The following is a 15,039-nucleotide window of genomic DNA, read 5'->3' as shown; positions in this document are numbered from 1 at the left end:
GATCATATTAAAGTAGTTCTGTATTAAAATCACAAATGAGTTTGATTCCCCATAGCTTAAATTCTAGGGTATTACTAATTAAGAGGTTTCTTGGGTTTTGGTACTGTTTCTCTCCCCCTATGTGTGAAACTTGCAAGCTGCTAATTGTGTTAGTACATTCTAAGACAGAGTCTGTTCTCAAAGGAATTCTTTGTAACAACAAGTACTCACACAGAGAGAGACTCAAAGCAATACTCTGTAACAAAAGAAACAGCACACAGAGACTCCCCGCCCTTTTGTTGTATTCATCTCGCTTTGTTAACAATTGTGATTAAAATAGAGATAGAGGATGTATGTGGATGGATGCTTGGTGTGGATAATAACTGAATGATCAGGAAGGTGCCAGCCTAAGAATCCAGTGTCCATCGGCTGAAGAAGGCGTCAAGTGGAAATAACCAGAGGACCCCCGGAGGGCAGACTGGAATCCACCCAACAGCCTCAAGAATGGGAGAACCAAAGAACAAGATAACATCTGGCAGCACAGAGCCATCAGGAATGTGCCATCTGCTGATTGACTCAGCAACAGCATGATGAAGCAATTCCCAGAGACTGGCATAGGAAGAAATTCCTATAAAAATGGACTCTACGAAGTGAGAACTTTGGGGTCTGATTCTGCAAACCAACTTCCAGGAGCATCAGTTGAGCTTCTGACAAGGCCCTGCTCCCTCCTCATGTCCAGGCTACCTGGCCAGTGGCTTGGCATGAGCAACTCTAAGGCTGGTAACTATGATGATAACCTTGCAGAACCTCTGTGTGTGTGTGTGTGTGTGAATGAATGTGTGAATGAATGTGTGCATAAATATGAAATTGAATGGAATGTTATAGTTCTAACTAACTGCTTACTATGATTCTTTCTGTATTCAGAGTAAATGTGGCATTTTGCCTTTTTCCCTTTAATAAGATCCTGCTGGTTTTTATTTTATTGGTATAACAGCATCCCTGACCATCTTAGCTAATAGCCATTGATGGACCTATCCTCCAGGAACTTATCAAGTTATTTTTGGAATCCAGTTATTCCTTTTGACTTTGACAACATCCCCTGGCAACGAGTGCCACTGGCTGACTGTGTGTTGTGTGAAGATGTACTTCCTTTTGTTTGTTTTAAATCTGCTGCCTATTAATTCCATTGGTTCTTATGTTATGCAAAGGGGAAAATAACACTTATTCACTTTCTCCATGCCATTCATGATATTATAGCTCTCTATCATATCCCCACTTAGTCATCTCTTTTCCAACCTGAACAGTCCCTGTCTTGTTAATCTCTCTTCATAAAGAAGTTGTTCCATTCTCTTAATCATTTTTGTTGCCCTTCCCTGTACCTTTTCCATTTCTAATTATCTTTTTTGAGATGGGACTACCAGAACTGCATACAGTAGTCAAGGTGTGGGCATGCCGTGGATTTATATAATGGCCTTATGAAATTGACTGTCTTATTATCTCTCTCTTTCCTAAAGGTTCCTAACATGGTTAGCTTTTTTAACTGTCAGACCACGAGTATGGTAATACTAGTGCCAGGCCACTAGTATGATCCAGAATGGCAATTCCTATGTATTTAGCACTATTTTAGCACCGTTCACCCAAGGATCACAAAGTGCATAACAAACAACCACCACTCTTGTGAGATAGGTAGGTATGCCCATTTACTAAGGGGGAAATGGCTGCACAATAATTAGGATTTGCTTAAGGTCGCGCATGAGTTATTGAGTCAGCCGTAGTAGCAAGATAATGTCTAGAGCTGTATTTTAACAACTATCAGGAGACTCCCACAATTTGTTTTCTTCTCCTAGATGGATAGTGTACATCCCACACAGAGAGGGAAAACACAGGCAATAGGAAACTGAGGAAATCCTTGTCTATTTCGAACTACTGCTTTTGCCAGCATCAGGGAAAAAGCAGCATGGGAATGTGCACTCCTGCCTTTCTTCTTAAAATATGCTGCACTTCTCTGGTCTAAATGTAAATTTTTGAAGCATTTACCAAATATTAGCAGTTGAACAGGGAAACAACTGGGAGAAGTGGAAGAGAAACACTCATCTACAGGGATGCTTCTCAACACTCAGACATAAGATTACAGACATTCATAATCACTGACCACAGACAAGGTAGCGTGACAATTTTTACTTTAAGGATTCAGTTCCAGTGAGATAGCAATACAAATAATAAATAACGTTTAAACATGCCAGCTGTATCATAGACAACTTTACAAGATGTAGGAGTATGTAAGATCAATGCTCCAATTTGGACAGTTTGCTGCATTTATTTAAATAAATAAATAAAAGGATGCCATTTTGTTCTTGATGTGCTCATACATATCAATAAGACTCCAACCAGGCCTGCTAGTTGCAAAGAAAGCATTGAAAATGAGAGTAGTGTGTAACTGTAAGTGACATCTACTGTATCTTTACAAATGTAGGGCCTTACCTACATTAACAAAATTTGCAGCTACATAGTGATGTAGAGCTCTGCACTAGTGCAAGACAGGGCTTGTACTGATACTTTTTATTCCAGCAGAACAGTGATTTTCTGCAGTAATTTGTGTCAGTGTGGCATATCTACATTTGATGATTGTAGCAGCATACCACCACCAGTGAAGGTTTTGTTTTGCAGATGGACCCTAGGATAACTAACTATATTGACATTTAGATTATGTCACTAAAGATTAAAGCAAGTAAGAAATAATCAGGTTCTGAAGGTCTACCCCCCCCCCCCGCCCCATGTTAAGGCTACCAGTACTTGGGAGATACCACCACTACTCCCAGTCCCACTCTGACCTATGAAGCCTAAGGGGAGCCTCTCCACAGAGGAGCCAGAGTTCAGCTGGGCAGCCAACACCCAATGGACTGCCCTCTCCCCTCTGCTAGAAGTTCAGTCTCCTCCCTTCCCAGGACAAGATTCCCATACAATCTAAAGAGGGCATTAAGTTTATTGACAAAAATATAGCCACATTCAAAGCAAACTAATTTAAGCTTTAATATTTTGATGAGGGGAGTAGTAAAGTTCTTAAACAGGTATTTTGCAGGTTAGAAAGCAGTGATTTAGTGTCTTACTTCCTATCCTCAAATAGGATAGGTTTGGGATAGATGAGAGGTAAGTCTTGCAGATGTAAAATAATAAGATGCAAGTATTTACTGTCACTTTACTAACACTTTTGTATTAAAAAACACAATCCACTTCACTAAGAATGAATTACACAAAACAAAATGTTTCAGAGTAGCAGCCGTGTTAGTCTTTATCCGCAAAAAGAAAAGGAGGACTTGTGGCACCTTAGAGACTAACAAATTTATTTGAGCATAAGCTTTCGTGAGCTACAGCTCACTTCATTGGATGCCCCACTGAATGCATCTGATGAAGTGAGCTGTAGCTCACGAAAGCTTATGCTCAAATAAATTTGTTAGTTTCTAAGGTGCCACAAGTCCTCCTTTTCTTTTCTAAGGTGCCACAAGTCCTCCTTTTCTTTTTACAAAACAAAAGCATATTATATTTAATTACTGAATCACCAACCCCCTAAAATCAACAGAAAGATCCACTGATTTCAATAGTGCTGTATCAGCCCTTCAGTTTCCTAAGATTTTCCAGCACTCCTCTAATTGTCAAGTTTATACTACTCAATGCGGGAATCAGGAATAGTATGTGGCTTCCACTGCAAAGAGGAAAGGCACTGGTGGTTAGAGATGAATTCACATACATGAGAAACAGTTTACCTACTCACTTAGAGCCCAACATTTTTGTGAATGAGAAACTGTCTTAAAAAAATTAAATTTTGGGACATCCCAGCTTTACAGTTGCTGTAATTTAAAGACCCCAATCTTGCATTCTGATTGGTACAGTTAGACCTGATTACAGGACTAAGGCATAAAGGGTCTCCAAAAAAACAAAAACCAGCTAAACAGAAGGGAATGAAGAGACTCTCCCCAGAGTATTTCAAAACTTTTTTTTTTTTTTTTTAAAAAAGCACAATAATCCATCAACACATGGTACTCTAACCCTTTACAGTCATCTCTTTGCAGGAGTGGAGGGAGACACTCAATATTCCCCCGTAATTTCCAGCTTTATATACAAGAACCTCTGGAAAAGTTAAAAACTGATTTTTGCCCCCTAACTGAAGAGTTTTATTTCTTTCACACGGTTGATGGCTAGAGTTCTTCCAGAAACACTGGGTTGCTAACATGACTTTATATATTAAAAAGGGAAAAATTTGTTTTGGAGGGAAAAGACAAGTCACATGTACTTTATAAAAACATATACAAGAATTAAAAAAAAAGTTTTAAACCTACTGTAGGACTCACAAGGGCACCAGAACCTTTGCAGAAGTGTTGGGGGATGGGGGAGGGCAAGGCCCCCACTTTTTAACATGGGCATTGCCCTCCCCAAACTGCAATCTTTGGGCAGGCACAAAACAGCACCAGGAAGGGGTGTGCTTCCGGGTTCGAGCACTGTTGTATCACAACAGTCCTTAAAAAAAAGTTGAGAACGTTGTGCCTTTAAATGAGCTGCAGAGTATTTTAAAAGGTTACTGTCCAAGAAGATGCAGAATCCTAAAGCTGAAGCAGGTGTACAACAGCAAGTGAAAAAAAATCACAGATTAAGAATTTCTAGTACAGACATTGAAGAGGGGGAATAAAAACTACAGTCACAATTATCAGAAAGAAGCATAAGCTATCTAAAAAGATTTTTCAGAATTATGGATAATGTGGGAGAGAGAGCAGATATTAACAGAAGTATTGAGAAATAGTATAGGTCCAATCCAGCTATCTTTCTGCCTGCAGAACTCCCACTGAAGAAACTTGCAAAATTAATGGCAAGAGTGAGCGCCAAACCAAAGCTAACTACAAAAATGCTTATGGTGAAATTCATTTTTTAGTATTTTAAAGTATTAGCAAGACTGCGTATCTTTCTACTACTATATACCAGGAGTATGTTACAGACAGACATCTGTATCTTTATTATTTGCTCTGTGATATAAGCATCCTCAGTATTTCGACTGAACTTTCATGAAAAGCAATGTGGTAGTAGACGTTGGGAAAGTTTCTTCTTCAGGCCTTTCAAGAATTGAATATTTGCATACCCCACTTTGAAAGAGGATCCCATCAAATCAAGTCTGGCCCAAAACATAAACTCTTAAAAAGTTTTTATTGGAGAAAAACTAGTTCTGCAACAAGCTAAAACCACTACACATGTTTTTATATAGTTTAATTGCAGTTTCTTTAACCAGATATTCCCAGACAGCACAGTGTAGCATACCAGTCAGAAAGTGAAACTAACTAGGCTGTTCAGTATCCAAACTAAATTGAATAAGCATGAAGAGAAAAAGCTTTTCAAATTCAGTTTTAATCTAAGAGATATTTGTGCCATACGTGGTGGGGTGTGTTAATAGTAACTGACCCTTTGAACTGAGCTGTCTGCACGCAGCACCTTGTAGGTGTCAAAAATACACTTTTCAAGAGGTCTATTTCTCATCGAGTAAAACATCGCCCTACTCTCACAGTAACAACTCGGTCTGGACAGGGGGAGAGGGGAAGAGAACAGCTTCAGGGCCGGCCCGGGCTGGGGGGGTAAAGGCCAGCCCGGACTCTGAGGGGCGGCGGGGACCGATCCACGGCGGGGGCAGGCCAGCTCAGTGGGGGGCGCGGGGGAGACCGTCCCGGGCTTTGGGAGGCGGGCGATGCAGTGCCGGGCTGGGCTTTGGGGGGCAGCTGGCGGGCTGATCCGCGGCGGGGAGGGGGGCGGACCGGGCTTTGGGCGGTTGTTGAGGGAGGACGATCCGTGGGGGCGGGCTGAGGGGACCCGCCGTCCCGGGGGGGACGATCCGCGGCGGGGCCAGCCCGGGCTGTGTGTGTGTGTGTGTGTGTGTGTGTGTGTGTGTGTGTGGTGGGCGGGGGGGGGGGGGGGGCCACAAGGCACTAGCGAGGCGCCACTTTCCCGACAGCGGCTCCTCGGACCTGCGGCGCCCCGGCGGCGGCCGGCGCTCCCGCGGCAGGGCTCTCCGGAGGCGGGAAAGGAGCGGTCCCCCCGCGGCCGGGCGAAGGGACCGCAGCGGCCGCTGCCCCCCTTGCCCCCGCCGCGCCGCGCGCGGGCTGCAGCCAGAGCGGCCGCGGGCCGGCTCCCGCCGCCATTACTCTTTGTTCGCCGCGCTCGGAGCGGCGGCGGCGGGGATGTTGCAGGGCTCGGCTCGGCTCCATCTTTAAAGCGGGCGCCCCTCCCGCTGGCGGTGCAGGCCGGGCCGCGTCCTGCGCCTGTTGCTCCCTGCGCCCCGCCGGCTCCATCCCCCCCTCGGCTGGGCGCCTTCCTCCTCTTACCGGTTACGGGCTGCTCCGTCACTGCTTTCGTTCGCGCCTAGGCTCTCGCCGCAGTTTTATTCTCTCCCCCACGTAACACACCGCGTCAAACTACACCTCCGCCGCGTCACTCACACACAAGGCTCTCCCAGCCCGGCGACAGGCAGGCAGCGGCCGACTGAGGAGAGCCAGCCAGGGAGCAAGCGCCGAGAGCGCCGCGGCCCCGCGCGGAAAACGCCGAGCTCTCCCGGAGAAGGCCGAAGCCACACTCCGCGCGGCGGCGCCCGAACGCAGCCGACCGGAGATCACGGAAACAGCCGAATCTGTCCGGAAAAGTCCGAAGCGACTACCTGTGCGCACGGCAACTCCCGAAGGAACACGGAAAAAGCCGAACGGCCGACCGGGTTCACGGCAATGCCCGATTAGGTACGGGAAAAACCGAAGCGCAGGACAACTCGCCCGAAAACTCACGGCAGCGCCCGAATAGGTACGGACACGGCCGAAGCGCGGGGCAGCGATCGGAAACGAACAGCAACCCCCGAAAGGTCACGGAAATGACCGAAGCTCGGGAGGAGTCGCTGAGCGTGGCCCCGAACGGAGAGCACCGCTCTCCGGAAATGGCCGAAGTGCTGGGGGAGAAGCACGGAAATTCCCGATTGGCGCTGGCCTGCAGGGTGGTGGGGCCCGGCTCCTGGCAGGGAGCCAAAGACCTGAGTGGGGCATGTCCAGAGCTCTCGGCCCTCGCTGTCATGGAGGTGGGAGCAGGGCCCAGCAACCACCCCACGAACCGTGCCCGCCTGAGCCCACTGCCAGTGCTGACATAGACCAGCCTGGGCCCCGCGCCTCGCCGCCTCTCCCCGCCTGGCCCCCCTGCCTACCTGGCCCGATGCAGGGCACGGGCCCCATGCCTCACCGGCCCACCCCAGCCGGCCCGGCCCCATGCCATGCACGGGCCCCATGTCCCGCCAGCCCTCCCCGCCTGTCCTGGGAAAGATGCACCAGGTACCGCAGCGTGGGCGGGGGTCAGCTGGGACATGAGAGCCCCCGTCCGTTGAGGGACCGTTAAGTTCTCCATTGCAATATTCATAAGAGCAGCAGTTTAGGGTACTTGACTAACCTGTCTCCTCCCAACACATTGCAGACACGCTCTCTGCGCTCTCACCCCTACCCTGTCTTGCTCCCTCACCCATCGTTAACCTTGCCTGGCTCCTTTCAAGCAATGCGACACCCTCTTGAATCCTAAAGAAATCCTCACTCCCCAAATCCTTCCCACCTTGTCTCCCTCCTTTGAACCCTCCTCCAGTCTGGGTTCCACCTCTTCCCTACCCCTTCTGTTCTCCTTCCTGTTATGTTTTTCTGATTTAGGCCCCAAGCCTGAAGAAGCTCTTTGCTGGCACAAGGATCAGCATACTTCGCTCCTTCCAGGATTGGGGTCTTTGGCCTGGTATACACTTAAAATTTAGGTTGATATTGCTACATGACTCAGGGTTGTTCCATATCCCAGAGCTACGTAGCTATGGTAACCAAACCCCCAGTGTAGACACAGATAGATCAGTGGAAGAATGCTTCCATCAACCCAGCTACAATTGCTTAGGATGGTGGTGTTCCTACACCACCAAAAAAAAAACCCTTCCATCAGCCTAGGCTGCATCTACACTATGGGGTCATGCCAGCATAACTAGGGCACCATAGCTATGCCGGTATATTCCTTGTAGTATAGATATAGCCTTAGGCCTGGTCTACACTATGAGTTTAGGTCGAATTTAGCAGTGTTAAATCAATTTAACACTGCACCCGTCCACACGACGAAGCCCTTTTTTTCGACTTAAAGGGCTCTTAAAGTTGATTTCTTTACTCCACCCCTGACAAGGGGATTAGCGCTGAAATCGGCCTTGCCGGGTCAAATTTGGGATACTGTGGACGCAATTCAACGGTATTGGCCTCAGGGAGTTATCCCAGAGTGCTCGGTTGTGACCGCTCTGGACAGCGCTCTCAACTCAGATACACTGGCCAGGTATACAGGAAAAGGCCCATGAACTTTTGACTCTCATTTCCTGTTTGGCCAGCGTGGCGAGCTCACCTGCACAGGTCACCATGCAGAGCTCATCATCACAGGAGACCATGCCGTCCCAGAATCGCCGAAGAGCTCCAGCATGGACCGAATGGGAGGTATGGGATCTGGTCGCTGTACGGGGAGACAAATCCGTGCTGGCAGAACTCTGTTCAAAAAGACGAAATGCCAAAATATTTGAAAAAATCTCCAATGGCATGAGGGACAGAGGCTATAACAGGGACCCGCAGCAGTGCCATGTGAAAATTAAGGAGCTCAGGCAAGCCTACCAAAAACCCAGACAGGCAAATGATCACTCCGGTTCAGAGCCCCAGACATGCTACTTCTATAATGAGCTGCATGCCATTCTAGGGGGTGCAGCCACCACTACCCCAACGCTGTGCTTTGACTCCATCCAAGCAGTGGAAGGCAACACGGAAGCGGGTTTTGGGGGCGAGGAAGATGAGGAGGAGGAGGAGGTTGTGTTATACCAATAAAATAAAAACCAGCAGGATCTTATTAAAGGGGAAAAGGCAAAATGCCACAATTATTGTGAATATAGAAAGAATCATAGTAAGCAGTTAGTTAGAGCTATAACATTCCACTCAATTTCATATTTATTCACACATTCATTCATACACACATACACACTCACAGGTTCTGCAAGGTTGTTATCATAGTTACCAGCCTTAGAGTTGCTCATGCCAAGCCACTGGCCAGGTGGCCTGAACATGAGGAGGGAGCAGGGCCTTGTCAGATGCACATCTGATGCTCCTGGAAGTTGGTTTGCAGAATCAGAACCCAAAGTTCTCACTTTCTAGAGTCCATTTTTATAGGAATTTCTTCCTATGCCAGTCTCTGGGAATTGCTTCATCATGCTGTTGCTGAATCAATCAGCAGATGGCACATTCCTGACGGCTCCGTGCTGCCAGATGTTTTCTTGTTCTTTGGTTCTCCCATTCTTGAGGCTGTTGGGTGGATTCTAGTCTGCCCTCCGGGGGTCCTCTGGTTATTTCCACTTGACGCCTTCTTCAGCCGATGGACACTGAATTCTTAGGCTGGCACCTCCCTGATCATTCAGTTATTATCCACACCAAGCATCCATCCACATACATCCTCTATCTCTATTTTAATCACAATTGTTAACAAAGCGAGATGAATACAACAAAAGGGCGGGGAGTCTCTGTGTGCTGTTTCTGTTGTTACAGAGTATTGCTCTGAGTCTCTCTCTGTGTGAGTACTTGTTGTTACAAAGAATTGCTTTGAGAACAGACTCTGTCTTAGAATGTACTAACACAATTAGCAGCTTGCAAGTTTCACACATAGAGGGAGAGAAACAGTACCAAAACCCAAGAAACCTCTTAATTAGTAATACCCTGGAATTTAAACTATGGGGAATCAAACTCATTTGTGATTTTAATACAGAACTTCTTTAATATGATCCAACAGTTGCAGATAGCTCACAGCAAGGAAGTGGAGAAACTGGTTTCCCCAACAGCCAGGATCTGTTTATCACCCTGGACCTGGACCCAGTATCCCCCGAACCCACCCATGGCGGGGTCCCGGACCCTGAAGGCGGAGAAGGGACCTCTGGTGAGTGTACCTTTATAAACATTATAGATGGTTTAAAAGCAAGCTTGTTTAATGATTAATTTGCCCTGGCATGCACGGCCAGTACAACTACTGGAAAAGTCTGTTAACATGTCTGGGGATGGAGCAGAAATCCTCCTGGGACATCTCCATAAAGCTCTCCTAGATGTATTCCCAAAACCTTTGCAAAAGGTTTCTGGGGAGGGCAGCCTTATTCCATCCTCCATGGTAGGACACTTTACCACGCCAGGTCAGTAGCACGTAGTAGGGAATCATTGCAGAAGAAAGCATTGCAGCATATGGTCTCAGCGTTTGCTGGCATTCAAATAACATCTGTTCTTTATCTCTCTGTGTTACCCTCAGGAGAGTGATATCATTCATGGTCACCTGGTTGAAATAGGGTGGTTTTAGTAAGTGGACATTCAGAGGTGCCCATTTCTGCTAGGCTGTTTGCCTGTGGAGGAAGAGAAATCTTCCCTGCTGTTAGCCACGAGTTGGGGGGAGGGGTGAAGCCATCATCCCAGAGAATTTGGGGGGTGTGGGGGGGGCGGGGGGGGTTAGTTGGGTTTCTGCTGCACGTGAACCCGGAAACCGCAGCCCCCTCCCTTTAAATTGCCAACCCATTTTTAGTGGCCAACCCAACGGCTACTTTGTATGGGAAATGAGGGCGCTGCTGTTTGAAACCGTTCCCACATGTTATGAAGGTTAAAGAAGCCAAAAGACTGGGGCTTACCATGGCTGCCTGCAAGCCAAATTCTGTTGCCCGGCCCTGCGTGAATGATCTCTCACACCAAACGGGCATATCCTCAATAAGAGGCAAAATGCGACCTTGTAATGAAAGCACATGTGCTATGTAATGTTAACAGCAAGGTTTACCATGAAAGAGTGTACCCATTGTTCTATAAAATGTGTCTTTTTAACTACCACTCTCCCTTTTTTTCCCTCCACCCGATGCATATGTTTCTCCTTCCCAGAGGCTAGTGAAGATTAGAAGGCGAAAAAAACGCACTCGTGATGAAATGTTCTCTGACCCCATGTTGTCCTCCCACACTGACAGAGCACAGCAAAATACTTGGAGGCAGACAATCTCAGAGTGCAGGAAAACACAATATGACCGCGAGGAGAGGTGGCAGGCTGAAGGTGGTAGGTGGCGTCAGCTTGCTGAAAGAAGGCAGGAGTCAATGCTCAGGCTGCTGGAGGATCAAACTCATATGCTCCAGTGTATGGTTGAGCTGCAGAAAAGGCAGCGGGAGCACAGATTGACGCTACAGCCCCTGTGTAGCCAACCGCCCTGCTCCCCAGGTTCCACAGCCTCCTCACCCAGACACCCAAGAACACGGTCGGGGGGCCTCCGGCCACCCAGCCACTCCACCCCAGAGGATTGCCCAAGTAACAGAAGGCTGGCATTCAATAAGTTGTAAAGTTTTAAAGTGCTGTGTGGCCTTGTCCTTCCCTCCTCCACCACCCCTCCCGGGCTACCTTTGCAATTATCCCCCTGTTTGTGTGATGAATAAATAAAGAATGCATGAATGTGAAGCAACGATGACTTTATTGCCTCTGCAAGCGGTGATCAAAGCAGGGAGGGGAGGGTGCTTAGCTTACAGGAAAGTAAAGTGAACCCGGGGTGGGCGTGGGGGGGTTCCATCAAGGAATAACAAACAGAACTTTCACACCGTAGCCTGGCCATTCCTGAAACTGGTTTTCAAAGCACCCTCCTGTACTCTTCTAACTGCCCTGGTGTCTGGCTGCACGTAGTCAGTGGCCAGGCAATTTGCCTCAATCTCCCACCCCACCATAAACATCTCCCCCTTACTCTCACAGATATTGTGGAGTGCACAGCAAGCAGTAATAACAATGGGAATATTGGTTTCGCTGAGGTCTAACCGAGTCAGTAAACTGTGCCAACGCGCTTTTAAATGCCCAAATGCACATTCTATCACCATTCTGCATTTGCTCAGCCTATAGTTGAACAGCTCCTGACTACTGTCCAGGCTGCCTGTGTATGGCTTCATGAGCCATGGCATTAAGGGGTAGGCTGGGTCCCCAAGGATAACTATAGGCATTTCAACATCCCCAATGGTTATTTTCTGGTCTGGAAAGCAAGTCCCTTGCTACAGCTGTTGAAACAGACCAGAGTTCCTGAAGATGCGAGCATCATGTACCTTTCCCGGCCATCACAGGTTGATGTTGGTGAAACGTCCCTTGTGATCCACCAGTGCTTGCAGCACCATTGAAAAGTACCCCTTGCGGTTTATGTACTCGCCTCCTTGGTGCTCCGGTGCCAAGGTAGGGATATGGGTTCCATCTATCGCCCCACCACATTTAGGGAATCCCATTGCAGCAAAGCCATCCACTATGACCTGCACATTTCCCAGAGTCACTACTCTTGATATCAGCAGCTCAGTGATAGTATTGGCTACTTACATCACAGCAGCCCCCACAGTAGATTTGCCCACTCCAAATTGATTCTCGACTGACTGGTAGCTGTCTGGCGGTGCAAGCTTCCACAGGGCTATCGCCACTCGCTTCTCAACTGTGAGGGCTGCTCTCATCTTGGTATTCTTGTGCTTCAGGGCAAGGGAAAGCAAGTCACAAAGTTCCATGAAAGTGCCCTTACGCATGCAAAAGTTTTTCAGCCACTGGGAATCATCCCAGACCTGCAACACTATGCGATCCCACCACTCTGTGCTTGTTTCCCGGGCCCAGAATTAGCGTTCCACGCCATGAACCTGCCCAACTGACACCATGATGTGCACATTGCAGGGGCCTGTACTTTGTGAGAAGTCTATGTCCATGTCCTCATCACTGTCGTCACCGCGCTGCAGTCTCCTCCTCCTCGCCCGGTTTCGCTTTTCTTGAAGGTTATGGTTCTGCATATCCTGCTGGATAATGTGCACGGTGTTTATAGTGCTCATAATTGCCACAGTGATCTGAGCGGGCTCCATGTTCCCAGTGCTACGGCGTCTGCGCTGAAAAAAGGCACGAAACGATTGTCTACCGCTGCTTTAATGGAGGGAGGGGCTACTGACAACATGGTTTACAGGGTTGGCTTACAGAGAATTAAAATCAACCAAGGGGGTGGCTTTGCATCAAGGAGAAACAGAATGGCCCCCTCAAGGATAGAACTCAAAACCCTGGGTTTAGCAGGCTGTTGATTTCACGGAGGGCGGGAGGAATGGGGGAGAAAATGAATCCAAAACAAATCTGGTCTATTTCTTGTTTTAATCCACTTCATCTATCTTTATACATCTTGCTGGCAGCAGACGGTGCAGTACGACTGCTAGCCATCGTCATCTCCTGGGTGCTCAGCAGAAGATGGTGCAGTACAACTGCTGGCCATCGTCGTCTCCTGGCTGCTCATTAGAAGACGGTGCAGTACAACTGCTGGCAGGACTGAATCGTCATGAGACGAAACTTAAAAGGGTAATGCCCTGGCTGAGTCATTCCCATGCTTGCCCAGGTGCCCCGACCGACCTCACTGAGATCGGCTAAAAGAGCACTCTGGAGTACAGCGACGACAGCTACCAGTCATACTGCACTGTCTGCTGCCAAAAGGCAATGAGCTGCTGCTGTGTAGCAGTATAGTACCGCGTCTGCCAGCACCCAGGATACATACGGTGACGGTGAGCTGAGCGGGCTCCATGCTTGCCGTGGTATGGCGTCTGCATGGGTAACCCAAGAAAAAAGGCGCAAAATGATTGTCTGCTGTTGCTTTCACGGAGGGAGGGAGGGAAGGGGGGGCCTGACGATATGTACTCGGAACCACACGCGACAATGTTTTTGCCCCACCAGGCATTGGGATTTCTACCCAGACTGTGGGAACTGTGGGATAGCTACCCACAGTGCAACGCTCTGGAAGTCGACGGTTGCCTCGGTACTGTGGATGCACTCTGCCGACTAAATGCACTTAGAGCATTTGTGTGTGCATTTGTGTGTGCATTAGAGTGTGCATTAGAGCATTTGTGTGTGGGGACACACAATCGACTGTATAAAAATGCTTTCTACAAAACCAATTTCTATAAATTCGACCTAATTTCGTAGTGTAGACATAGCCTTAGACTCTAAATTCTTTAGGGACGCTGTCTTTATGGCTGTAAAGCATGATACAAATGCTAAATAACTGATAAACACAAAGCCTGCTGTGACCACATCAAAACCAGTTAGTGCTGAAATAACTGTCCTGAAGGCTCAGGGCAATTGTTGTTGCCTTCCAGAAAAAATGCTCCTAAAAGTCCTATAAGTTTGAGTAGCCAACCTCAAAACTGAAAGGACACACCCAGAGGATCATGCCTTCTTTTCTTTTGGAAAGGGCCTAGAACCACAGGGTGTGCTACCAGAAATTAATATATAACAACAATTTTAAGAACAATACATTCTCAGGCAGCAAAACCCCAACTTCACCGGGCTCAATGTAATATTCAAACTCCTTTGCTTCCGCCATAACATGGAAAACCTGAAACTTCCTAGAAAAAAGTAGTGAAATACAATACACACAGGGCCTAATTCTCCACAGTCTGCCCTTTGTGTAGTCATTGACACCAGTGCAAAGCGGCTGCAAAACATTCCCAGATCAGTATGGTTATTAGAGCTGGTTGAAAAATGGTGACGGGGAGGGTTGTTCCCACAGAAAATGTTAAGTGTCAGTGAAAAATTGAAAATGCAACTGAAAATATTTAGATTCTGAAATGTCATCGCAATGCCTCATGGGAGTTGTATGTAGGGCAGGTGCCTGATTGTCCCATTCTCCTCTATAAGCCAAGCTCTCTGATTGGACTACATTTCCTAGGTTCCAGCATGGAATTCCCAGCTTAGTGAGAGGAGACAGTGCTTCATGGCAGTTGGTCAAAATCTTTTGGTTTTTGATTTTTCATGAAAGCTTGAAATTTTCTGTGGAAAGTAGGCCCTTTTCATAAAAACAGTCATATAATTGAAAACCCAACTTTCCACCAAAAAATAGTTTTAATGGAAAATGTTTGACCAGCCCTCATAGTAATCCGCTTTGCATTCAGTTTGTATTGGTGTAATGACTATGTAAAGTCTAGGGCAACTGAGAACCAGCCTCAAAAGCTTTCTTTACTAGGCTTC

At 47.4% G+C, this 15,039-nt stretch overlaps 2 protein-coding genes across 3 annotated transcripts in view; one reads left to right on the top strand and one right to left on the bottom strand.

The window, feature by feature from the left end:
* The window catches only part of CREB1 (cAMP responsive element binding protein 1), a 45,741-nt gene extending 39,147 nt beyond the window's left edge, over positions 1-6,594 (bottom strand). Inside the window, exon 1 of the mRNA XM_073306621.2 lies at positions 6,336-6,594. The gene's annotated coding sequence lies outside the window, so the exon portion shown is untranslated. The remainder of the gene's footprint in view (positions 1-6,335) is intronic.
* On the top strand, positions 6,034-11,474 carry LOC140895850 (uncharacterized). Of its 2 annotated transcripts, XM_073306623.2 has the most exons (4): positions 6,042-6,801; positions 8,381-8,483; positions 9,814-9,957; positions 10,929-11,474. In XM_073306623.2, exons 2-4 carry the CDS (start codon positions 8,409-8,411, stop codon positions 11,373-11,375), a joined length of 666 nt encoding a protein of 221 aa, XP_073162724.1. In that variant the 5' UTR covers positions 6,042-6,801; positions 8,381-8,408; the 3' UTR covers positions 11,376-11,474. The 2 variants fall into 2 exon arrangements, 1 of the variants encoding a protein (XP_073162724.1); XR_012154374.2 differs by lacking the exon at positions 8,381-8,483 and having other exon boundaries at positions 6,034-6,801.
* The last annotated feature ends 3,565 nt before the right edge of the window (positions 11,475-15,039 follow it).

The sequence above is a fragment of the Lepidochelys kempii genome, chromosome 11, assembly GCF_965140285.1.
Source record: "Lepidochelys kempii isolate rLepKem1 chromosome 11, rLepKem1.hap1, whole genome shotgun sequence".
In the NCBI taxonomy this organism is placed as follows: Eukaryota; Metazoa; Chordata; order Testudines; family Cheloniidae; genus Lepidochelys; species Lepidochelys kempii.
This window is presented reverse-complemented; position numbering and strand designations above follow the sequence as displayed.